The sequence below is a fragment of the Lampetra planeri genome, chromosome 37 (genome assembly GCF_965212315.1).
Source record: "Lampetra planeri chromosome 37, kcLamPlan1.2.h2, whole genome shotgun sequence".
Taxonomy (NCBI): Eukaryota; Metazoa; Chordata; class Hyperoartia; order Petromyzontiformes; family Petromyzontidae; genus Lampetra; species Lampetra planeri.
The window spans coordinates 7045518-7071159 of record NC_136143.1 but is presented as its reverse complement, the minus strand read 5'-3'; the positions used below and the strand labels follow the sequence as shown (position 1 = coordinate 7071159).

Genomic DNA, 25642 nt, shown 5'->3' with positions numbered 1-25642 from the left:
TCAATTTCACCAAGTATTTATTATCATGAAAAGCGTAAATACAGCTTGTTAAGATTTCCAAACACCAAAACAGACACACATTTACAAGGCATCATTGTTCTACATAAGGGACACGTACTCGTGCTAAAATGTAAATTGACAAACATGTTCTAATAATAATAATTTCCTTTGAGGGCTCTTGCCCTCCGCATTTAGAATCAACGTGCGCTTAGAGTATTTGGCTGCTATAAAATAATGTCCACGTGATAAGCCACTTCGTTAAGCTATTCGTGTGTGGCCAGGTCGCTTCTGAAAAAAACCCAGCTATAGAGCTCAGTGAGCCTTATCTGGTAAAATAAAAATTTTTGTTCAGTTTTATTTGTGGGTATCTTTGCTCCTGCACATATCTGCCTGCTGGAGGATGTTGAAATGCGGATGCCATAAGGCACGATGCTATTTTAATTAGTTGATCAGAAAGAAAAAACACAGCAGCACCGGGTCCAATAAACTCAATAATCGCATCAAAAGGTCACACATTTTTATGGAATTCTGACCCTGTTCACACAAACTACACATCATAAACCTTCAGACGACTCATCGTTGAATTAACACTGGTGGGGGAGGGTCTAAGATTAATTACCTGGACAAACATACGAAAACACATATTAGCCACGTATATATAATAGACAAAGCACACCTTGTAAAACGCACAGCTCTGATATAAGCAACACACATGACACTGGTGGGGGGGGGGGGCAAAGGGAAACTTCTGATACAAGACCATGACGCCAGATATAAGCACACATGGCCTAGCTCAGAAGGGGTGTGCTTATATCCAGGTTCTGCTGTACAGTATTGAGAGGCGATGTAGTTTCCTGTTACACGGTAAATACATTACTGTGGTACTGAGCACGTCACGAAACTTATATATTTTTTAAAGTGAATAGAGTAAAAACTGACGCCACACTCGATTGAGCCATCAAGGAGGTGCTCATCTCTCGTTCACAGCTCCGAGCCAGTGGTGCCAATTCCACATTCCTATGGCGGGGACGAGTATAAATCCATAGGATGATCACTGTTGAACTCCCCCCCCCCACCCACCGCCACAGAGTGGTACGGAATTGTAATCGACCGCGGCGTTACGTTGGGCCGAGTCAACCTGCCAGCACGAACTGGACGTGCGACCTTCTGACTTGAGTCACCTGGCCGGGTTAACGAGTTCGGAGGTCACTGCCGAGACAGAAGCAACTGGGGAAAAGAAGGAATCACGGATGACAATAAGGCGGAGGGGGGGGGAGTTATTTGTCCAGCAGTGGGAAGTTACAGGCATAGAGCAGCAGTAGAGCACATGGCCTCTTGGTTCTGTACAAAATAAATTTTCCAAAATAATAAACACACCACTCTCGTGTACTGACACCACCCTCTCTCGTATACTAATAACACCTCTCGTGTACTTTTTAAAATTAAAGTATTAATATATTAACCCTACAACACGGCGACACATTCCAAAGACAATGAGAGCACTACGTTGTTCATTTTTTAATTAAAGCACAAACGTAAAACACAAACGCGCGTTTGTAAACTATCTTGAAGTTATCATAAGTATGGTTAACAACCGCCCGAACGAAGGTTAAGGGACATGTTGCATCTCCAAAACGTTTACATGTTTGTGCGCAATAAAATACCAACATTTCGTTACTATGCGACCTGTGCAAGCTATGAGTGAGCGCGCGCGCACGCGTATATTCGTAATGACATCTCTATTGTGCAAAATAGTTCACTGAAAGGAATTCCGAGCAAATCTACGCGATGTGAAATGTACTGTTATTTTGTTCTTGTTGTTCAAGCAAACAGGCAAGCGACGTAAATCCTTCAGCTGATTAGAAAAAAAATGTCGCCCAAAATCCTTCCAGGGGTAAATTAAAAAAACATTAAAAACATGTTCTGTAAAAAAAAAGTCAGTTTTCATTTTCGCTCAAAAACCTCGCAGCGGGTAAACGCGTTGCATCAAATCGCGGGCGAGCAGACACTCAACTGCCCCCACTCAAGTATGTCATGAAACACGGCAGATACAATTCGAGACGTCTGTACTTCATCACATCCAAATACATTATTTTTACAAGTGGCATTATACCCGTCCCACACGCACCACACATTTCACGACCGCCATTTCATTCCGTGAAGCAGAATTGCAACATTGGGGCCGTTGAATAGCCCGAATAAAATTCGTTAAAAAATACTTGCGTTGGTTGTTTTTGTGTTGTGTGGTTTTCTCCCCGCCCCCCCCTTCCCGTAACGCGACAGTTTTGATACAAACGAGGAATTATGTCTGCATTAACCACAATGGTTAATGTAGACATGATTCCTTGTAAAAGGTTTCAGTTTGGTGTTTTAACATTTTAAGACCTGTTTTGTTGCCAGAAAATAGGGGAAAACCTCTTCTTATATTTTGGTACTGGCAAAGGAGGTCCTATGACAATACAAACAAGACGGTAAAAACGAGGCAGGAAAGGTCAATCGGAAGCAACAACCGACTCATAACAACTCATCAGGTTTTGATTAAGGACTCGTTAAATGCACAGCGCCACCCACGGTTGCAAAAAAAAGGCGGTTCGGACCCACGGCCGAGACAAACGCAGCGCTACCGAGCTGGATGCACGAATAAATAACGAGCGTGACGCAACACACGGTGCTAACGTCACGACGGACGGCCGTGACGGGAGAGCGGCATGGGCCACCGGAACACCAGCGGTCACGGACGCTCGGGCACCTGGGCTTAGTTTCACCTGGGTCTTGCCGGTCGTGCTCTGCAGGCTCTAAGATGTGTTCTCCGGGTTGTTTCGCGTTTTGTTCGGCGCACCGTGCGCTGTCCAACGTTCCGTTCCGCGTGGACATCGTGCCGAACGACGCGCAGATCGATCCGGAAAACGCATCGGAGGGATATCAGCTGGGTGTGTTTGGGTCGGCGAGCCGGCAGGTATTTCTGCATCCCAGCACGCCACATCCAATAACACCTCTTGCTATGGCTGTGGTTACTATGAGTCACGTTACCACCACCTCCACCGGTCTACCAGCGACACAGAAAATATCGAGCGAGAAATTAAGCCTCTGCGTGAGACTGTGGGCCTCCTCAGGGAGTACATGGGGGGGTCTCTATGTGTGTGTTTATGGGTCTCAATGGGTCTGTGTGTCTCTACGCAAGCCTACAATATCCGGAAAAAATATATTTCTGCACCCGGCACACCACATTGAACATTACGACGACTCACTACGGCCGTGGATCCTGGCAGTCACGTGCCACCCACTCCTATCTTAACCAAGCAACCGAGAACATTGTTCAGTGAACAGGAACAACAACAAGAACATGAATTAAGCCCGACTATGTAAGAACCGCCCCCCACCTCCCTGCCACCTACTCCCTCCCCCTATTGACACCGGTCAACCTGTGGAGCTGGGAGTCCAACCGGGTGTTGCGGGTGGGGGGGGGGGCAGGGAGGGCACGAGGCTGCACACCCCCCCCCGCCCCCACTTAATCACTTGCAGTACTCGGGATGCTGCTCCAGGAAGTGCTTGAGTTTGGTGGGGAAGTCCGTCATGACCCCCGTGGCGCCCAGGCGGAATGCTCGCTCAATGTCCTCGTCGTCGTTGAGGACCCAGAGGTACACCTGGCGGGGCGGTAGCGGGAGTTACGTACGCGCGAAATGTACCTACGTTGAACTTCTTTCGCGCCGTACGTAGCCAACCATGCTAATCGGAGGGGCGGGGGTAAGGACAACACACTAAACTAGCCGGGAGAGCCTCACATAGTCTCATGATTCTTTTTCAGGAGGCTGCTACCAGGCTTTTGCAGCAGGGTTGGGCAACGATGCTGTGTATAATCCCATTCGAGTGATTTCTGGGCGACTTTTGCAACCTGGAACCATGACGCCGGCATGCAACGGCCTACTCTTGCGAATTACGTCACGGGATCTTTAACGCCCACTGCGAAGCAGGCAGCGCACTATTACCCAAGGGAGGCCGCTGGATTCGAACCACGAACCTCTTCAACGACAAGCGGCGAACGGCGTTTGTAATCCAGAGGAGGGGCTGTCAATGATTATTTACCCTTATTTAACTTCGTGCGTATCGTTTGTTGTTGGGTAATACGGGCAACAAACGTGGGAGGAGGGCTTTGCAGCACAGCTGGCAACACCTCCGCAGCAGTGAAAGCGATTTGCCCGTTGGGTTGTGGGCTTCCCGCAAGCGATCGCTGGCCTCACCTGTATGCCCCTGCGCTCCAGGTGTTTGAACAAAATCTTGCTCATCAGTATCCTGCAACGGAAAAGCAAGCACACGAGCGAGCGAGCGGTTAGAGAGGAGTTGCCAACAGGCCTCTCGTGCGCGCCGCCAAACAACCCCTTAATGTCTCCCGCCAACACGATCGCATCTCCCTGTGCGCCTTCCGTGGCCGAGCGAACGCGTAACACGGGAATATTTTCACGTGCCGCCCATCGGTCGGTTGGGCTGGTCGGGACGACGTTGTTTAGCGTTTGTCGGCGATCGCTGGAGACGTGGCGGTTGGTGCCGATGGGCCGGGGGGTGCTGGTCGTGCGGCGTGAAGGTTGCGGGCGAGCGTGTGCCGGGTGACGATACTTACCGGTCCGCGAGCCTCAGCACCCAGCAGTGGAGTTTGGACGTCGACTTTTCGTCGGCAATTCTGCGGCACAGCAACAGGGGGCGGGGGACGGCACGCTCATCGTCATCAAAGCGCGGTCGATAATTACGTGGGCAGATTACATACAGCATACATTTTATCAACAAAACGGTATTGCCCCGTTATTCTCCAGTTTTCTCCTCCACATTTAGAATCAACAACGCGCGTTTAGAGAATTCGGCTGCTGTAAATTTCCACGTGGCAAGCCAACTTCGTTGAGCTATCACTTGCGGCCCAGGTCGCTTCTGAAAAAGAGCTATGAAGGAAGCTCAGTGGGGGCCCTTACCTGGTAAAATAAAAAAAACAGTGGTTTAGGTTAGTTAAACACCAGCTCGAGGAGAGCAGCTCTCTCCAGAGCTCCAGCTGAGTGGAGGCTCGAGGTCAGCCGCGGCGTGGGCACGAGGTCGCGGGGGCGACACCGGCATCACAAAGCTTCAGTTTGAACTCCGTACGTTGCGCCCACCCCGTTCCTCACATCGTTGCCTCCCAGTCCACAGCGCGCCCGCACACTCACCATGCCCCCCCCCTCCCTCCATCCCCCGCGACTATGTAATGCCTCGTCACAGCCATCTCTTAGACACACTTAAGCGTTTGCGCTTTCGCTACGTTGTCCCCACCTGAAGAAGGCATGCTTGTGTTGCGCCCGAAACGTCGTGATTTAATTTAGTTGTTTTCATTTATTTTATTTTTTACCTACGTGACTTTACCGAAAAAAATCAAAGAGTACCTTTGACTTTATTCGCGATATAGTGAATCAAAATTTTAATCTTTTATTTGTCCTGGAAGAATCCGATGAGCTCTGGAGCTCTTTGTCACAGATGTCCAGTAGGGCAATGGGGTCAGCGAGTTGCATTAACAAACAAGACAAAAAGACGATGTGAGTGCCATATAGAGGAGAGGTAAAGAGTGTCGCAATACATAATTATACATTTCTGCCGATTTGTCAACACCAAATGCATGCTTGGGGCAAGGCAGCAAAATAACAACAACAGTCCTAGACCACACCAAGACAACAACAACAACAACAACACAGACCCAGACCACACCAAGGCAACAATAACAAGTCCCAGACCACACCAAAACAATAACAACCACACAGTCCTATACCACACCAAGACAACAACAACAACAACACAGACCATACCAAGACAACAATAACAGCAACAACAACACAGTCCCAGTCCACACCAAGACAACAACAACAACAACTACCACCATTTCCCATGGGAGCGGCAGCTCGTGACGCAACGTCGGGCGAGCTGCAGCGACAGCGACGCTTGCGTAACGCTCCACGACGCCGCGCCACGCACGCGGTGGCAACTTGCGCTTACCGACACAATTATATAAACGCAACGTGGAGTTGCATCACCCCCCGCAAACGTGACCGCATCCCCAGATGCCATTTGCCGTTGGGAGGGTGGCGGCGTAAAGCGGCGATTTGAGGAACGGGGTAATTTACTGGGCATCGGTGAAAAAGAGCTTTGTGGCTCTTAGGATTCCTCCAGTCTAAATAAAGATTCTGAAACTGATCTGTTTCACGGGAGAGAAACAGGCAGTCAATCAGAAAAATAGGAAAATACGGCACAGGCAGATCCCCACGTACTTGCAGAGTAACGTTACCTCGACTCACACGGAGGCAACATGCACAATACAACGCGGATTACGTAACCCCTCCGTAAGGCAGCAATCTGAAGACGCTGCGCAGAAACCGTGGGCGTATTTATTAACAGAGGTATATGGAAGGAGAGGGATCTCTTCGTGAGTCTAAGAGTCTCTGTACGAGCCTGTGGGTGTCTATGCGAGTCCTGTGGCTCAATACAAACTAGATTTACATAGAAAGCGATTGCATTCCAAGACAAATACCAAGGCTTGATTGACAGTGCCAGAGGCTTTGTTTTAAGTCGGTGAATAGAGGGAGGCGTAATGTAGGCGCGGTGTCTGAGACAAATAAACAAACAACACTGGATCACTCTGAGCTCAAAGGGGATTCCATTTGCCTTATTCTCTACGTGACTTTTCATCATCGACATCACCGGGCCATCGTCTATCCCACTGCTGCGATGCTCGTGAGCTGAATGATCTCCCCTTCTCTGTATCCACGGTGGACGAGCTATGTCGCCGATTCGGAAGTCAGATTTTTTAAGTGCGGAACAACATGGCACATTGATCAACCCCCGCTCGAGACCTCGCCGACCCCCGCTCGCGACCTCGCCGACCCCCGCTCGCGACCTCGCCGACCCCCGCTCGCGACCTCGCCGACCCCCGCTCACGACGCGCAATTTCCCGTCGCACCTGAGCACCATGGAGGGCATGGGGATCTCCAGGAAGCCCTCGGACAGCGGCACAAAGGGCAGCAGCCCCGTGTAGAAGAGCAGCAGCAGCACGACCACGCGCTTCATGCTGAAGAGGATGCCCACGTCCGGGTTCTGCGACAGCGACAACCACAACGACACGATAAACTCTCACTGGAGGCGCCCAATCTCGTGGGATCTCGGAAGCTTAGCAGGGCAAGCCTGCTGGGATGAAACCGGCGAACATAACCGCGCACGGGACACAACGGGCAGCACGGCCGCCGGGGGTCGCAGGGTCAGAGGGCAGGGCGCACCGCTTTGTGGCACTTCCTGATGACGACGTCGCTCGCGTTGCCCCACACGGTGAGGGACTCGCGACTATGCGTCCTGATCAGCTCCGACACCTGCCAAGAAATGAAACCGTCGTGTTAAGTTTAAACGTGTATTATTATTATTCTACATTTTGGGGGTTTTTTTTGTCTATGACCATAGTGACAGGTGTTATGGGGGGCTAGAGATGACAGGGCTATGCGGTTGAACAGCAGACAGCAATGAAGAAGAATTCGCCATTGTTTTGTACTTCTACGTTCCCCGAAACTATGCTTCCGCGCATTCAATGAACCGCACTGAGAAATGGTCAAAAAGCCACACTAGGGCCATACATTTTATACGCCCTGCAAAAAGCGTTTGTTGCATATCATTGTACTACCATTCTAATGAATCCATGCCTCCAGTTTCCTGGCTGGACGCTGGCCGAGTTCCTCTCCACCACCCCAACAATAAGGCGCGACCTCGCCGTTGCCACCGAAAATAGCTGGGCAACTGGCTACACGGAATCTTCTGTGTAACAAATACAATAATGTATCCATTTATATTCTTGGTTCTTTCGGTAAAGTCATGTAGAAGGGAAATAATAAAATAATAAAAATATAAAACAACAAAAAATTATCACGACGTTTCGACTGCAACACAAGCAATCATCATCAGGAGGTTGAACTGGCGACCTCTGGATTGCAGGTCCAGTGGACGAACCAAATGCACCTTGGCGCGCATCCTCGCGAAACATAAACCTTTGCTTATGAAGCCATCGACTGTTCATGAGCAAACGGGGCTTCATTTCAGCCGGGTCTGTCTGGGCTGGCGACCGGGAAAATATTCCCACACCTGGAACACTCACAACATCCAGTACACCTCTTGCCATGGCTGTGGCTACGAGTTGCCCGTCTCCTCCTGCCGCCGCAAGATCGAACCGGCGACCTCTGGGTTGCAAGGGCAGTCGGTGTGCTGACCACGAGACAGCCGCGGAAAGCATCCTCCACCCCCTCGCCCCGTCCGTGTGATTGCGAGCGGCTTGAGCGACGGCCGGAGTGGTGGAGGGGGATTTCTCTGCCCACCTTGTCTATGAGTTTGTCGTCATCCACTTTGATGTCCACGTTGATGACGGTGTCGGGGAAGGCCTCGAACACCTCCCGAAGGCGCGGGATGCGCGTGTCTCCTGTCCCCACGCAGCAGCACTCTGTCGGGCACAGAGCGAGAACACACACACGCGCGCACACATGCGTACGCACACACACACACCAGGCGCACACACGCGAGATTAAATTAATGAACCGCAATGAAGATGCCGACCAAGGTAGTCGAGTAAGATTATTGGAGACGATTCAGTGCGCACGACCTGCCACAACAGATAGCTTAGAATCGCGGTCACGGAGAAAAGCGTGGAAAAATGCACACTTGGAATTATACGAATAATAATGTACTTATTTTATGATGATGATGATAAGAGAGAGATGCAATGATTGACGTCATATGATTTGCATTAGAAGGAATTACACTTAGAGACAAAAAGAGGAACGCGTGGATTACGTATGAATGTGGAACTTCTTTCGCGCAGCATGTAGCCAACCGCGCTAATCAGAGGGAAGCTGTTGTGCACCGGGGGCTGGGTGGATCGTTGCATCGCAAGGTCGCGAGAGACCGCGGTGGGTCGGGCTGGCCATGGCTTACAATGATGACGAGAGTCAGGGAGTTGACCAGAGGGTGGGTGAGGGGGGGGAGACATTATCCCTCACCAGCCCTGATGAACCCGAGGTGGAATAGTGAACAAAGCGTTTGGGTAGAGGAGTGACATCGGGTGTGCTGAGCAGAAGGTCGACGGGGGGGGGGGAGGGGGGGGGGAGGAGGGTCGGTGTGAAACGTGGTGATTAGAGGGGGGCGTGTGTACGTGTGTCGAACACCGTACGTAGCCAACCGTGCTCATCAGAGGTACAAAAGTGGACGGGGATGTGACTGGCGTGATGAGTGGGAGGGCGATGGGGGCGATTGGAGAGCTCCGCGAAGGGGTAACGACCGAGCCCTGCAGCGTTTTGACGAATTCCCGCAACACGACCTCCAGGGTTCCCTCGAGATATTAATTTTGTCCTTCGTGTCGTTTGCACGGCGGCTTCATTGGCACCGCGCGTCCCACGAGCACCGGAATCAAACCGCGATCAAACAGGGCAGAGTTAAATCGAAACTGGGGAGATGTTTCAGGTCCCCTAGGTGTCTTCCTTCGGTGGGTAAACAAGGCGGCTAACCAAGGGCAGTTCAATCTGAGGTGCCCCCCCCGAACCGCCTTGAATGCATTGTTTAAAATCCGAGATGGCAAAATTAGGAGGGGGTGAAAAATACTTCACAATGTATAATTATAATTTCCAGTCACTTTATCTACCCACTGCTGGATGAAGGCCTCCTCCTCTCACCACCCCGCAAAGTCATCCGTCCACCCAAGCTCCTGCGCACGAAAACGACTGACCCCCCCCACTCCATCCCCCATCCCCCCATTCCATCCCCCACCCCCCCTCCCCACCAGCACCCCCCATCGCTCCATCTCCTCGGCGGAAAACCTCACGGACGCGTCCCTTCGCTACAAATTCAGCACGTCTTGTGAAAGTCGTCTCGTTGGTTTTCTCCCGATTGCGCTAAAATCATCGGAGCTACTCCTGCCGCTCTCTGCTGAAGCGTCCCCCGCGCATGACAGACGCGCTATTGCGTGTCGGTCAGGGTGAGCACGCCCGCTACAATGACAGCACAACAGCACGACAGCACGACAGCCGACATCTGCAATGCCGGCACTTTACTCGTAATGTCCCTTGACGAGCTCAAGTGCGAGGAGCCAGACGGGTCGTTGCATCATCGCGAGACCATGGTGACGATCTGGTGAAGGACTTCATCCAGCAGTGAATGGATCGTTATTGACGGTGATGAAGGCGGTGATGATGGCGATACACTAAGAAGTAGGTGGGTTGTGGTGATGCATTTGGTTAGCGCAGTGCGCTATGAACCCGGAAACCTGATTTTGATTCCTGGCCACGGCTAAATATCAGTGGCGAATGACACCCGTATCTGAATCAGTCTGGCTGCTCTCCACCGAGTTTCACCATCCCATGGTGATCAGCATGGTGAAGTATTATCAAACAACTACCCCAACATGGCATTGACAATGGGCAGTGCAGAACATGTTTTTTTACGATAGTAATTCAATACAAAACTACTGAAACAGCAGCCGTCAGCATGATTCACACGCGTTGACGGTTCTCCGCCGCTGGCCCCACAGTCTGGAACTCGCTGCCTCCCCCCCAACCCCCAGTGATCCATGCTGTCGACTGCCTGCCCCCTGTTCAAGTCCAGGCCCAAGACCTTTTCCAATTAACCGCTGCCTACAGCTGCCTGCCACACTCTCTCTCTCTCTGTCTATACCAGGGAGTCGGCAACCAAAATAACAAGAGGAGACATTTTTTTTGTGTTCGAATTCAGTAAAAAAAAAAACTCGGTACAGATTCCAGGAGCCGCCAATACACGTGAATACGAGACGGTGGGCCTTAAACACGTTCCTTCGGAGTGGGCAGGTAGGAACTTGGATGGACAGCGCATTCGTGCACGACAGACAAATATGCATGACAGACAGACAAATAATCCCTGGTGGGCAGTGTGGAACCTGTTGTTTCCTACCTGTATAAAGAGCCCTTAAAGAGCAGCATGCGGCTCCGCAGCTGCAGGTTGCCGACCTTCTGGCCTACACCATAAATGAACCCCCACCGTTATCCGTGCACCGTCTCGAGACGCGGTCGCGCGCTATATTTATAAAAGACTATAAATATATGTAAATCCAAACAGCGTTGCACCGTCGCGCGCTAGCGAACAGCGCAGGAGCCGGCCGCGCTCTTTCCAAGGTCGCGCAGTATAAACGGCTGCACGAGCCGAAAATAACCCGGCGGCCTGTGCGTTCTCGCAAGTCCAATAACGACGACGACGATCTCAATCTCCGCGTAGGGTCATCGTGGCTGTGCCGCACCACTGAGCTGTGTGGCTCTTTTTCAGAAGCGACCTGGCCACAAATAAAAGCTCAACGAAGTGGCTCATCATCGTGTGGACATTTAACGCAGCAAGCCAAAAACTCGAAACGCACGCCGATTCTAAACGCGGAGGGGGAAAAAGCGGAGGACCAGGAGAAAAATCCACGCGACTATGGGGAGACACCGCGGGATCAAAGCCTGCGTACCAGGCGAGGGAAATAACATCTCGTCACCGTGGACCATTGGCAGGGGGGTTGCTATCGTGGTGCTGCCCTTCGGTTCGCTTCACGCGGTGGCAGCATCCTCCCGAGCTCACGCGGAGCGAAACGTCGGACGTCACGCAGGGCAACACGAGAGACAACAACGGCGATTCGAACGAATCGCGTGCGTTTAATTTCCTCCGCCGTTAAACTCTGCGTGGCACCGAGAGGCAGTGTCCGTTTCCGGAAAGATTAATGAAACACGCACAAGCGCAAGTGCGTAATTGTGGATTACCGTTTTTAAATAGCTCTGTGCCAATCGACCGCTGAAGGAAGGCATCTCCCTTACTGGTGCCGGTCCTGGGGATTGTTTACCACACTCCGTCCACGGTTATCAGTTTGGGATGGCGGTGAAGGAGGGGAAGTCCAGGACCGGTTTCGATATCACTCTCAACCGATGTTAGCCATGGCTGGGAATCGAACTCAGGTTGTTAGGTTCATAGCACGGTTCGCTAACCATTGCACTTACCCTAGGACCCCCCCCCCATCCCTCACTTAACACACCAATACACAAAAGACAAAGGTGCCCTGTATAGCCAACCCAGACTGTTGGGGGTGAGCACTGTTAGCGAGCACCTATTAACTCAGCTCGCCGGGGTTTGTAGCGTAGAACTCGGGCGGCCGCGTCCAAAGCGTGGTGCGCCAACCGCTGGGCCACCGCTCCACGCCAACGTGAGCGTTGTCACCGTTTAAATGAACCAACTCCCCCACAGCCCCGCCCCCCCATGGTGGCAAGATGTTAACTCCCTTGCCTGGTATACAGGAGGTTATGGCTTCGATCCTGACCCTGACTGCTGTATATTTGGAGTTTGCATGTTCTCCGGGTCTCCCGGTTTTGCCCTCCACATTTAGAATCAACATCGCGCGTTTAGAGTATGTGGCTACCGCAATAAAAATTTCCACGCGATGAGCCACTTCGTCGAGCTATCATTTGCGATGGCCAGGTCGCTTCTGAAAAAGCGCTGTACAGCTCAGTGGGCCTGACCTGGTAAAAACTACTTTTTTTATTCATATTTTACCGTTTAGCTTAATGAGCTCGGCGATTTGACCGCGCCGCTCTCCCACCAGAGTCTGGTTACCGAGCGCGGCCGGCACGCAGCGCTTAAACAGAAAAAGGAGACACTGCGTTTTCAATAATTCATCCTGCGCAGCTAGGATGAGGTGGGCCACAGTTTGCTGCCGCTGTTGTTGTTGTTGTAAGAGTTCACCACTCCCCCCTGCCCCGCCGCCCCAGCCCGAACCTCGCCGACAAACGCCCGGTTTGAGAACATGCCGCTGCCGACCGGAGGGGGGGGGTGGTGGGGTTGGGTGCCGAAATCTCCGCAGTACAGCCACGCGTTTCAGCCAGCGTCTCCTCGGGGAGCGGGGCTGGCTGGGGGTGGGGGGGCGGGGGATGGGGGCGCGCGGGGGGGGGCAGGTGAAACCGCTGGGTAAAAAAAAAGAATTGTTTCTTGGAATTTTGCCTCACTTGATACAGTAAATTTAGCTGTGACGGTCCCACCTGATGACGGAGACTTGTGTTGCCTCCGAAACGTCGTGATTTATAATTTTATTTATATTATTTTAATATTATTTTATTTGTATTATTTATGTTTTACCTACGTGACTTTACCAAAAAAACCTAAGAGCATAAAAAAAAAGATGCCGCTCGCATCCGTTTACGCAACAGGGCGCAAAAACCACGACGGGGTCGGGCAATATGGTGAGTCTCTCCCCCCTCCCGTCACCCCCGCCGCCTTCAACTTATTAAAATCTCATCAAACGAGAGACGACGATGCAAGCGATGTGAAACAAATGCAAAAACGGACAATGGAGTGAGATCGCAAGAATAAGGAGCGATTCATTTCATTGTTTTCACGTTGATTAGTTTCACACTTCAATTAGACTTAGAATGTCTGGGGCGCCCCTTCAGCTGCGTAATGGCCCCTAGGCTTTTGCTTGGAACAAGTAACCGCCACTGAGCCACTGCGCTTCTCGCGAGCGGCTGTGGCTACTAGGCTCGTTTCTTTTTAAATCCTTTATATTAAGTTCGCTTGCTTGCTTAGGACCGTGCAAATCTTTCAGTCGTTTTTTAACCCACTTCCCGTGATCCAATCGAGCTGACATTTTCCACACAGACTCGTTGTGCGTGACAATTAATGTTCGTGAATGTTTTCCAAAATTTTACACTTTTTAGGACAAAAATATTATATTTAGTTACCAATTGCTTAATGGTGCAATGCAATCATCTCACCCATAGGTGGCAGCCATCTCAAGCCAGAGGACGAGAGGACTAGCCGCCACGCATATAAAGGATTTATAGTGAAAAACTTTGTTTTTACGGGTTATACTTGTTTCTGTGTTTATTTTGATGTCCTTCACCCGCATCTCCGATTAGCACGGTTGGCTACGTACAGTGCGAAAGAATTTCAACATACATACACGTGCCTCATTGCTCGAGTCGAGCAGCAACCCCAGAAAAACATTTATGAATTAAGCCCAGTCTGCAGCCAAGATGCCGGCTTCTTACTTGGTTGGAAGGTGACATCAAGGCTGGAGTGGTAGCAAGGCAGGTCCTAAACATACGGAGAGGCGAGAAGAGACACGGGGAGATGAGCGGGGGCAAAACATGCATATGCGAACCAGTGTGAACAACACGCATTCACGCAAACACGCGTGTGCACGCAAACATGCGTGTGCACGCAAACACGCGTGTGCGTACAATCACAGTCATTCGCGACCGCACACAATCCTAAAATAACAATCCTAAAATTGCGCCCCTTTGACGGTCCATTCCAAAAAAGTTGGCTATGCCGTCCAAATTGAGCAATTACACAACGCCGCGCGAGAGACCGTTTATATAAGTGCGTCACGTAAAACGCAGGTCTCAATTTACGGCTTCATTTATTTAGAGTGACTGCAACGTGGGCATGGCCTAATCAACCGCGAGTCCCGTGCAAGAGATCATCACAGCCTCCCCATGGACCTTGCTGCTCCCTAGCATCCTCCCCCGTGCCTAGCACAGTGGGATCAGGGTTCAACCTCAGACTCATCTTCGTTTCACTCCCCTGCGCCTCGGTAATTCTCGCCAAGTCTGGAGCAATAAAGGTTAAGGGCGCAGCCCTGCAATTGCTTGCTCACGTCACTGCTGGCAGAAGGGCCTCCACGACAGACGGAAGTCTACCCCCTCCACGAGAGGGAAAAATCTCCCGAGAGGGTTCTTCCACGCGCGCCAAGTGTCTTGGAAGGGCTGGGAATACCCACACTCTACCCCACTACCTGCGATTGACTAACTGTAGTACATCCATTCATGCCGCTGAGTAGACATGGCAAGGAGGGGGGGGGGGATTTCTCTATCTCACTATTGTCCAGTTTGCCAACCCACGTAGTGCCAATAATAATGAGTTGTAAGAGTGGGCAGCACAGCCACGGACATTGTTGTACTATGCTATGCTCACGTCTATGCTATGCTCACGTCTATGCTCCCCATCTTCACCGACTCGCACTGTCCAGCACGCTGAAGTATGTTCGGATAACCTCCACGACTGGGGCTGGCTCAGTGAGATCCTCGTCAAGCAGTGATGCGATTTGCTTTTCTTTTTTAAATGAGCTGTACACGTATGTATGTGTGTGTAGTGACATAGAATCGGCCACGTAGCAGCACAGCGCTGGCTGCTGGCAGGGAAGGGGATATGCAGCTTACAGCAGCCCTGACTGACAGCAGGTCACGTGATAGACCAGAAGGAGATCTAGAGGGGGAAAGGTCATGGAAGGGGCACATCGAGAACCCGCTGGTAGGTTCCAGAAGGGGGCGTGGCCGGGGGCGGAGCCAGGCCGCGCTGACAGTATAAGAGGGGCTCCGGGAGGGGAGCTCGGGGCTGTCGTGTGGAGTGGGATCAGCGTCGTGCTGCTGCCGGAGTCTTCACCGTCGTCTCCGTCTTCACCATCTCGGCGTCGCCAGTCAGAGGCAGTCTACCAGCTGTCCTGACTGGGAACCGTAGTTACCAAGTGTGAACTGTTAAGGCCGTTTTAATAAACAGAGTGCCTCCTACTCTGAGTGTCTCTGAGCCAGTCACTACATATATATTTTGAACTTCTTTCGTACCGTACGTGGCCAACCGTGCTCATCGGAGACACGGAGAGGGGAAGGACCGCAATCTAAACACAAAAAGCAGTTCTAAAGAAACGAGTTTTCATTCTAGAACGGCGGCGACTTGAGAAAGCTTTCATCCAGCAGCAGATGGACCATGGCTTACGATAATGAACGATTTGTTAAGGTCAGTAATTCGAGTTTTTATAACCATCGAATTGGCGATATAAACCATTTTACGAGATCCACCTCGGCCTCCCACCCGCTCTACCCCCCCTCCCCGCCTCTCCCTCCTCATCACCTCCAAGCGCCCACACAGGTATGCGTCTGAAAAACCACCCAATCTAGATTTTAAAAGTGCATAAAATACATATCAATCCACCGCACGGACGAAGGCCTCCCCCCACGCCTTTCAGTCACGGGAGACTTCTCGGCCATACTTCACCAAGCCGGCCAATCCGGATCGGCTAACGAGTGTTGAGGGGTGGGGCACAGGTTCGGATATCATGCGCCGCCGCTGCTGTCCAGGGTTAGGTACATTTTATTGCGGCCCCGGGTAAAGTTCATTGGGAAACAAATACTCATGTTCGATGGGGGAACTGGTTAAAGAAACCTGGTTACAGCACACACAAAACTAACAAACCATAAATCAAAACAAGTCAAGTTCCGAATGGCAGGGTCCGTGCATCAACAATGTACAACCAGAACAAACTATTTACGAGGCTAAAATAAACCATTGCATATACAACAACCGAACACATGTAGAACACTTAAAGTCTGCAAAACAGAGCGGTCAATGACACGCACATTGGAAAGGAAATCTGAGGTCTGTTAGCCGTGGCTGGATTCGTAGCGCGGTAAGCTAACCGCAGCACCACCGCTCCAGCAACGGATGGGGACTGAGTTTTCACCACCACTAATTTCCCAACTTGTGACACACAGAAAAACCACACGGTGAAGAAAGAAATGTCCATTCCTGTTGACTTGCAACAGATAACGGATCCTTGCTTTTCATCATCATCACGACGCGGAACAAATCCCTCGGAAAATGACCGGACAGAATCACTTCCTACCTCTCTTGAACCGTGCGGCGGAACTTCTGCGTGCCGACACTCGCCCCCAATTCTGTTGCCCCGACAGAACCGCATCCCCCCCTTCGTATCCCCTTGAGCTGCTGTGCTACGCGCCGAATTTCATTATGAGCCAACCACCCCGAATGCACCTGCTCCCATCAGAATTTCGGATGCCAAGCAGCTCCGAGCAGCTCTGCGAGGCAGCTTGTGCGGAAATTCCTCGCGTTGTCATATGACGCGTTTTCGCAACAACACGGTTTCTTCTACCCGGGAACACTTTCCGCGCAACGTGGAACGCGCCGTTCTAACGCGGCTTTCTGAGCGGTCGACGACGAACTACTTTCTTGAGCTGCGTGACTGAGTGGTACAGCTGCAGGCTGATTTTATAGTGCAAATGTGGTTCAATATTTATAAAAAAAGATGTATTTATGCCCTGTAATATATGCATATATACAGTACCGTATTTTCCCGCATATAACCCGCAGACGCAAATACCCCGCAAAAATAGCGTTTTGTGTAAAACAAATTTCAGATAGCCCGCACCTCCATATACCCGCAGGGTCTTGTTTTGTTTGTAAAAAGTGGTATACCCCGCGGGTTATATGCGGGAAAATACGGTAATTCCTCGCTTGACATGGCACATTTCAGGAACGCATCATCTGCCGCGCTGAACGAGGGATTCTTGTACTGTACTCCCGTGCCCCCCATGTCTATGCTCCTTGCCTTCACCAAATGACGATTACCAGCCCCCCCACGACCCCGCATGATGACGATGGGACAGTACACGTTTGGTGGCGTACACGTCGCTGCTGGTGTCGTCGTAGACGCGACCGTGTGTTTGGTTCGAAGTCAAACCTTCACTCGCTTACAAAGCAATGGGTCAGCAATAGGTCAGCAATTCCGTAGCCTCAGCGTTAGGTCACGGGCAGGGCACCAGGACCACGGGCCGACCGTCCGGCCACCCACTTGCTCCGAACAAAGACGGTCACTGTATCGCGTGCTTCCAGATGCGCTTCTGTGGCCGTCTGGAACACTCTTCCTTACAATATTAGGAAGCCACTGGAACTTTGCATTTTATCACCGAAATTGAAACCTAATTTCTTTAGAACTACTTTTGTATTTAGTTTGTTGTCCTTCCCCCGCACCTCCGATTAGCACAATTGGCTACGTACGGTGAGAAAGAAGTTCAACATACACCAACTTTTGGCTGGCCATCGAACAAAGACGATCACCGTATCGCACGCTTTCAGATGCGCTTCTGAGGCCGTCTGGAACGCTCTTCCTTCCGATATTAGGAAATCACTGGAGCTTTGCATTTTTTTATCGAAATTGAAAACGAATTTCCTTAGAACTGCTTTTCGTATTTAAGTTTGTTGTCCTTCCCCCGCACCTCCGATTAGCACGGTTGGCTACGTACGGTGCTAAAGAATCTCAAGATACACAAATACATCTACGCTGCGAACACAGGGTGGCCCTGAATTACGGGACACCCCAAATGTTTGCTTTGTTTCGGAGAGCAAGACCAGATCGGGTACAAAGACAGCAGAACAACAATGTTTGATGTTTTCAAAAGACGTTGCAGAAACAACGAGGTTTGTCAAGTCGCGCTCTGACAGGGGGGGCCCCCCCTTCCCTTTATCTGCCCTGATCCCACCCTCACCCCCTCCCCCCACCTTCACCAAAGAACACGACGAAGCAACGCGCAGATGAAAAACGCAACAAAAATCTTGTAAGGTCTATGAAATGTAGGCGGTGCTCACGGCGTAACGGAGGTCGGAGATTTTGGCGTCCAAACCGCAGAGACGCTTGAGGCGCTGGTCGTGGACGACCACCACCTCGTCGTCCCGGGTCAGGTGGCAGTCGAGCTCCAGCATGTCCGTGCCCAGCGCCACCGCGCTAAAGCACACAGGGCACACGCAAGCAAAGACAAAGATCCCCCGTATAGCATTAACAGACTGTTGGGTCAAGTGCTGTTTGCGAGTAAGCGCCTATGAAGGCCGGCACGGTACGCACAGCCGCACACACGTGGCACACATTCGCGCGCACACAAACAAAACCGTACACGTGTATTACGCACGTGACATGCAGGTGGCACGCAATCGCGTGTCACATGCATGGATTAATTAACACGCACACAATTGCGCACGGACATACACACAAACGCATATGTGGCACGCAATCGCACATTTGCTACCGCAAAAAAGCATACACACGGCGTATACAAAGTTGCATACACAATCGCATACTCAGAAAAGCACACTCACAATTGCACATAAGTGGCATGCGATCACTCACACGGCATGAAATTGCACTCGGGCAGACACGTGGCACGCGTGTGAATTTCTCAATTGGCGCAATTGCACACGCTCGCGCACACACAACATGAACGCACATGCAGCGAGCGCCTATGAAGGCCAGCACAGCACATGAGGGGGTGGGTGGCCAACACCATGCCCGGCCGCCTTTGTCTCCCTAGTGGCAATGTTTACACATTGCACCGGGTACTCATTTGAGGCCGAGTCGACCTAGGGGAGGCCCAAGACCGGTTCAGATAATCGTCACTGGTGTTGGCCGTGAGCGGGAATCGAACTCGGGTGCCAGGTTTGTAGCGCAGCACGCTAAACGCTAAACTACCGCTCCTCACAAGCAGCGCGCAACAACCACACACACACAGGACGCAAGCGCACACACAGTAAGCACACAGCACGCAACATGCACACGGCATGAATGCAGCAGACAGCGCGCGCAAATAACTTGTGCAGCACACGCAGAAAGAAAACAGACGTCACAGATATGTGTGGCACATGAGCACAACTCCAGATGAGAAATCTAAGATGCAATCTCAAGACCCAAAGTCAATTATAGAGCCCAGACAGTTGTGCAGGCTCTGCGTGTATTATTAGGGCAATAGGTTCACAGGAAGCAAGAGTTGGCAGCATGCCACATACATCCACACTACAGCTGTAAGCATATTTGGGTTTTCACCCATCAAACAAAATTAGTCACGTGACCACCACCCCCACGTTAATTGGGGATTTTATGTTTCAATTAAATCTTGAGCAGAGGGCTGGCTTTCTCCGAGAACAGAGACGCTCTGTACGCCAGCTCTCCCCTTTTGCCTAATCTTGTCCTACCCGGTAACCTAACCTCCAATGCAATGACTAACACGGAGGGACCGAGGGTTTCGCCGTAGCGCCCGTGCCTCGTGCAACTGTCGAGATTTCCTGGGATTGAATGAAGAGACTGCCGCTTAATCACCGTGGCCAGATCACACCCATGTCCCACCAGTGTAACCCATGCCCCACCAGAGCCACCCACAGCGCCACCCACGTCCCACCAGTAACACCTACACAAGAGTCGGTCCGGTGCCATGTTGGCATGTCATAAAGATGGAAACTGTTGCTAAGGTGCATAATTAACCTCACTGCAGGCTAAAAAAAACATTTAATGCAAACCAGTTGATATAGAAAGCTGTACACACCCAATTAATTGCCATAAACCAGATTGCATGACACCTCATCAGCAGTAGAGCCAGGTGACGCGCATTCCAAAGTCTAGTACCACCACTAATCTCGCTACAGATGCCCTGTGAGGTCGTACAGACTTAGTTACTGCAATAATAATAATACATCTCGGTGCTTTACCGCTTCGTTCGGTGTGAGTTGGAAGAGGTTTTGGGTGGGTGGGGGAGGTGGGGGAGGGGTATAAGACCATTTCAGACATTACTCGCCACCGGTGTTAGCCGTGGCGTCGCCGGGTTCAGAGGTTGCGAGGCCAGACATTGCGTGGAGGGTAGTGAGATGGGAAGAGATAGAAAGGAGAGTGCATGGAGAGGTAATGGAGTACATAGAGGGGAGTAGAGTGAAATGAGAGGGAAGAGGAGTTGACTTTGGGATTAGTAGCGAAAACATTGTTTTAACGAGAGATTTTGAAGACCAATAAAAGTGTTGTGGCTGCGTGTGTGGGGAGCGGTGGTGGAGCGGTCAGCGCGCAGCACTACGAACCCACCGACCCAAGATCGATTCCCGCTCATGGCCAACACCAGTGACGATCATCTGAATCGGTCCTGGGCCTCCGCTAGGTCGACTTATTCTCAAAGATCTTCGGCATAGCCTGAACAGGCTGTACGGGGGCTCTTTGTCTTCATCTGTGTATAATGACGCTGCGTCTTAGCCTCCCTGAGCAAAATAGTTGAGGAGAAGAAATACTCACTGCTTGAACGCTGTCATGGTGTTTTCTAAATTCTCTCCGGCTCCTAAAGGAGAAGAAAACAAACGTAATTTCAATAACATTTTCCAAATAAACACAGCACACACCAAAATAGCACCGTCACCATTAATAACAAGATTCTGCGCTTTATTTTAAACGTGTAAAAACCGTCATAATGTACAGCAACTTTATCGATCCACTGCTGCTAGACATTGTCCTCCCTGCGTCTTTCCATCATCAGCATCAGCATTGGTCAATCCACTTGTGGATAAGGACCTCCCAAACAAGCAAGGCACCGTCTCTCGCAGTCCTGCGCCGTGCAATCTGCACAGCAGCCGATTTCATGACTCCATCTCTGTAAAGGGACATCCTCACCTGAGGCGCCACTCCCTCCCCTTGGCTGTCACTCTGTTGGCCTCTTCCATCAAGGGGGTTGCTTGACCATACTTCACCAATACTGTACTGGCAAGTGCCAGTTCGAAAAGGGAATTGAGTTCAGGAAAATCCCCATTGTTCACTCTTCTGTATTAAAAGCATTCAAACTATTTTATTTTTATTTTACCAGGTAAGGCCCAGAGTTATATAGCTCTTTTTTTTAATGGATCTGGCCACCAATGATAGCTCAACGAAGTGGCTTATCATGTGGAAAGTGATCGCAGCCAAATACTCTAAACGCATGTTGATTCGAAATAAATGTGGTGGGAAAAACCGGAGGACCCGGAGAAAAATCCACGCGATCACGAGGAGGACATGCAAACTCCAAATATACAGCAGGCATCAGGGATCGAACCCCCAACCTCATGCAAACCAGGCGAAGTAGTTAACGTCTTACCACCACAAAATGTGGACGTAAACGTAAATCTGCGTCAACATTCGGCATAAACCATTCATATTTTTTTTTACAAAAATGTGTTTTTTTACACATCGGCTGTGTCACATGTTTCTGTATCACACGTATTTGATGCATTTCACCATCTCATCCGACCACATTTGGATCTCAAATTCAGAAGCGGATACTCATACCTGTGCGAATTAATATTCCACTTTGGGAAAGAACATTGTTCTTGTTGTTTTTTATAACGAATCGTGCTTTTGTGGAGTTTGCGAGACACACTGTGTGTAGCAAATCCTATTAATCCCATAAATCTCCGCAGGACTGCGAGATACGCCACCAGATTTGGGGAGTCCTATATCCAGCAGTGGATAGACCATGGCCAATTATATACGACCCGTTCATATTGTAGGCCGACGTCAATGATGGTGACGAAGATGATTATACAAAATGTTAATTATCTCTCTCGGGTCGTGTGACGTTTGTCCGACGTTCCATTCCACGTGCCGTGCTGGTGGCGGGAAGAGGGAGTTGGGGGGGGGATAAAAATTTGCATTCTATCAATTCCCGAGGAGGAAGCTCCCAGCAGCACGTGGAGCGAAACTTCGGACATCGTGCTGAACAACAACAACGCGCAGAAGCATGACCCGAAAATACAGCGGAGAGGATACAACAACAAAATAATGATGATGATGGCGGCGGTGCTGAAATCCAACACGAGACTTTCGGCACGAAGGCCAAACTCGCAACGATCTCTCTCCAGCACTCGCGGGGAACATTCACGCAGCGTGTGCACGAAGCTCCGATTTCAACCGACGTTTGCACGTCAGCCGCACGCGGTGATAAGAGGGGGACCGCTGAAAGGTCACGTTGCCCTTCGTGACTCCATTAAGGTGCGAGAGGAATTATCCCAAAAGACAAATATCCCCACGTACAACCGTAACAGACTTCTTGGGGAAAGTGCTGTGAGCGATCGATTACACTCATATCGCTTTACACACACACACACGCGCGCGCGCACACGAAGTGTCGTTTAGCTGGTGCTGTGTCTTCCAGTTACCACAGAGATCAACCCCCTCTCAACTCGATACAACTTTTGGAGGCAAAATTTCCCCACCATCAAAGAAGTCCTGTTCGGAGCAGTGGGAATCAATCTACTCTCGCTCTCGTTAATATTACTCACGGGGAAACACTACAGAACAAGAGGTAAATTAACAGTGTGAAACCATAAGAAACAACACGTTGGTCATAATCCAGATTCCACCAAAGACAAAATAATCCAGCCGTCGGAGCGTGACTTGTTCGGCAACGTATACAAAATTATTTGTCCAGAAAGTCTCGTCAGATCGTGTGTGTTCTGTTAGATCATCTGGGGGTCCACTTCCACCGTAGCAAGATGTTAACTACCTCCCCTGGTATGCAGGAGATCGTGGGTTCGATCTCGACGCCTGTATATTTGGAGTTTGCGTGTTCTTCCCGTGGGCGCGTGGATTTTTCTTCTCCGGGTTCCCCGGGTTTTTCCCTCCACACTCATAAACATGGGCTTAGACTCCTTAGAGTATTTGGCTGCTGTAAACTTTCACGTGATAAGCCACTTCGTTGAGCTATCGTTTGTGGCCAGGTCGGATCTGAAAAATAGCTCTTTAGCTCGGTGGGCCTTACCTGGTGAAATAAAGAATAGTTTCGTTTTAAATTTATTCAAATTCCACAATTTATGAGGCGGATGCAGTGGAACGTATTCCAATAGTGGGAGGAGACACGATTAGGTGGCTTATCATGTGGATATTTATAGCTGCCAAATAATCTAAATGCGCGTTGATTCTAAATGTGGAGGGAAAAACCGAAGGACCCGGAGAAGAAAAATCCACGCGACCACGGGGGGAGAGAATGAGACACCGAAAACTCCAAATATACAGCAGCAGGGGTCAGGGGTTGGGCATTGAACCCACGACCTCCTGCACACCAGGCGATGTAGTTGACATCTCTTAGCCACCGTGGCGCTAGGAGGCGAAGGTGACATTTCAACGATCATGTTCCATCACAGTCTGCGCCGTATAAGTGTATACACTTTGGTTGGAATCGGAGCGTCGCAAGCCGGCAATGTTTGTTCCTCGACAGATATATTCCGAAGCGATTTTCTTCAATGGAAAAAAGAAAAATTAACCCGTAAAATCAAAGTTTTTCACTATAAATCCTTTATATGCGTGGCATCGGGGCGGCTAGAGTCCTCTCGTCCTCTGGCTTGAGATGGCTGCCACCTATGGGTCAGATGATTGTCTGCCACCATTAAGCAATTGGTAATTAAATATTTAAAAAAAAAATCCCTAAACAGTGTAACTTTTGGGAATTTTTTTCACGAAAATTCATTGTCACGCACAACGAGTCTGTGTGCAAAATGTCAGCTCGATTGGATCACGGGAAGTGGGTTAAAAAACGACCGAAAGATTTGCACGGTCGTAAGCAAGCAAGCACGCAAGCACGCAAGCAAGCAAGTGAACTTAATATAAAGGATTTAAAAAGAGACTCCGCAATGATTCTGAAACCGCACGGCAAATCCGCGTCCCGCTGGACACACACAAAACGGCAATTGCAGACAGTATTAGCATCTCACCACTCCCGTGGGAGATGAGAGACGTGAGCGAGAGATAGCGTGAGGAAGCATATCACCGCCTCTGTGGGAGAAGAGTGAGATGATGGGGAGATGGAGTGAGGGAGATAGAGTGACAAGACATCTCACCAACCCTTGAGGCAGACGAGAGAGATGAGAGGGAGATGAGAGGGAGATGGAGCGAGGGAGCATCTCACTCACCGCCCCGGTGCGAGATGAGAGAGAGAGAGATGAGAGGGAGATGGAGCGAGATGGAGTGAGTGAGATGAGATGAGAGTGAGATGAGAGGGAGATGGAGCGGGAGAGATGAGAGTGAGATGGAGCGAGATGGAGTGAGTGAGATGAGATGAGAGTGAGATGAGAGTGAGATGGAGCGAGGGAGCATCTCACTCACCGCCCCGGTGCGAGATGAGAGAGAGATGAGAGGGAGATGGAACGAGATGGAGTGAGTGAGATGAGATGAGAGTGAGATGAGAGTGAGATGGAGCAAGGAGACATCTCACTCACCGCCCCGGTGCGAGATGAGAGAGAGATGAGAGGGAGATGGAGCGAGTGAGATGGAGCGAGGGAGCATCTCACTCACCGCCCCTGTGCGAGATGAGAGAGAGATGAGAGGGAGATGGAACGAGATGGAGTGAGTGAGATGAGATGAGAGTGAGATGAGAGTGAGATGGAGCAAGCAGACATCTCACTCACCGCCCCGGTGCGAGATGTGTCTGCAGGTGAAGCGCGGCCTCTTCCTCTGGTGCAGCAACCCCGGCAGCCGCAGCAGCAACGCGGACGTGAGGACGTAGCCGCCCAGCGCCGACAGCACCACCACCGCGGTGGACATCGCTGCTGATGATGATGCTGATGATGATGTGTTTGGTGGTGTTTGGTGGTGTTTGGTTGGTGGTGGTGTTTGTTTGGTGGTGGTGGGTGGTGTGGCTACGTGAGAAGGATGAGGTGGTTAGCGGTGGCGTTGTTATTGTGGCTATGCGAAGAGGTGGTGGTGTTGTTGTTGTGGCTATGCGAAGAGGTGGTGGTGTTACTGTGGCTATGAGAGAACGTGATGGTGGTGGTGTTGTTGCTGTGGCTATGAGAAGAGGTGATGGAGACGGAGGAGGTGGAGGTGGTGGAGACGGAGGAGGTGGAGGTGGTGGAGACGGAGGAGGTGGAGGTGGTGGAGGCGGAGGAGGTGGAGGTGGTGGAGACGGAGGAGGTGGAGGTGGTGGAGACGGAGGAGGTGGAGGCGGAGGAGCCGGCTCCTCGTGTTTACAGGAGGATGTCACCGCCGGCCGCTTCCGCGTTTGGT

General features: G+C 50.8%; 1 protein-coding gene across 2 annotated transcripts; it reads right to left on the bottom strand.

Annotated features, from left to right (window-relative positions):
* LOC144730994 (lysophospholipase D GDPD1-like) lies at positions 1–25642 on the bottom strand. Of its 2 annotated transcripts, none has more exons than XM_078611936.1 (10): positions 25045–25642; positions 20912–20954; positions 18460–18595; positions 14067–14112; positions 8358–8479; positions 7278–7367; positions 6965–7098; positions 4616–4675; positions 4239–4290; positions 1–3644 (listed from the first exon to the last, which is right to left on the bottom strand). In XM_078611936.1, the coding sequence occupies exons 1-10, from the start codon at positions 25178–25180 to the stop codon at positions 3513–3515; spliced, it is 951 nt and encodes a 316-aa protein (XP_078468062.1). In that variant the 5' UTR covers positions 25181–25642; the 3' UTR covers positions 1–3512. The 2 variants fall into 2 exon arrangements, with proteins under 2 accessions (XP_078468062.1, XP_078468063.1); XM_078611937.1 differs by lacking the exon at positions 25045–25642 and adding an exon at positions 21284–22115.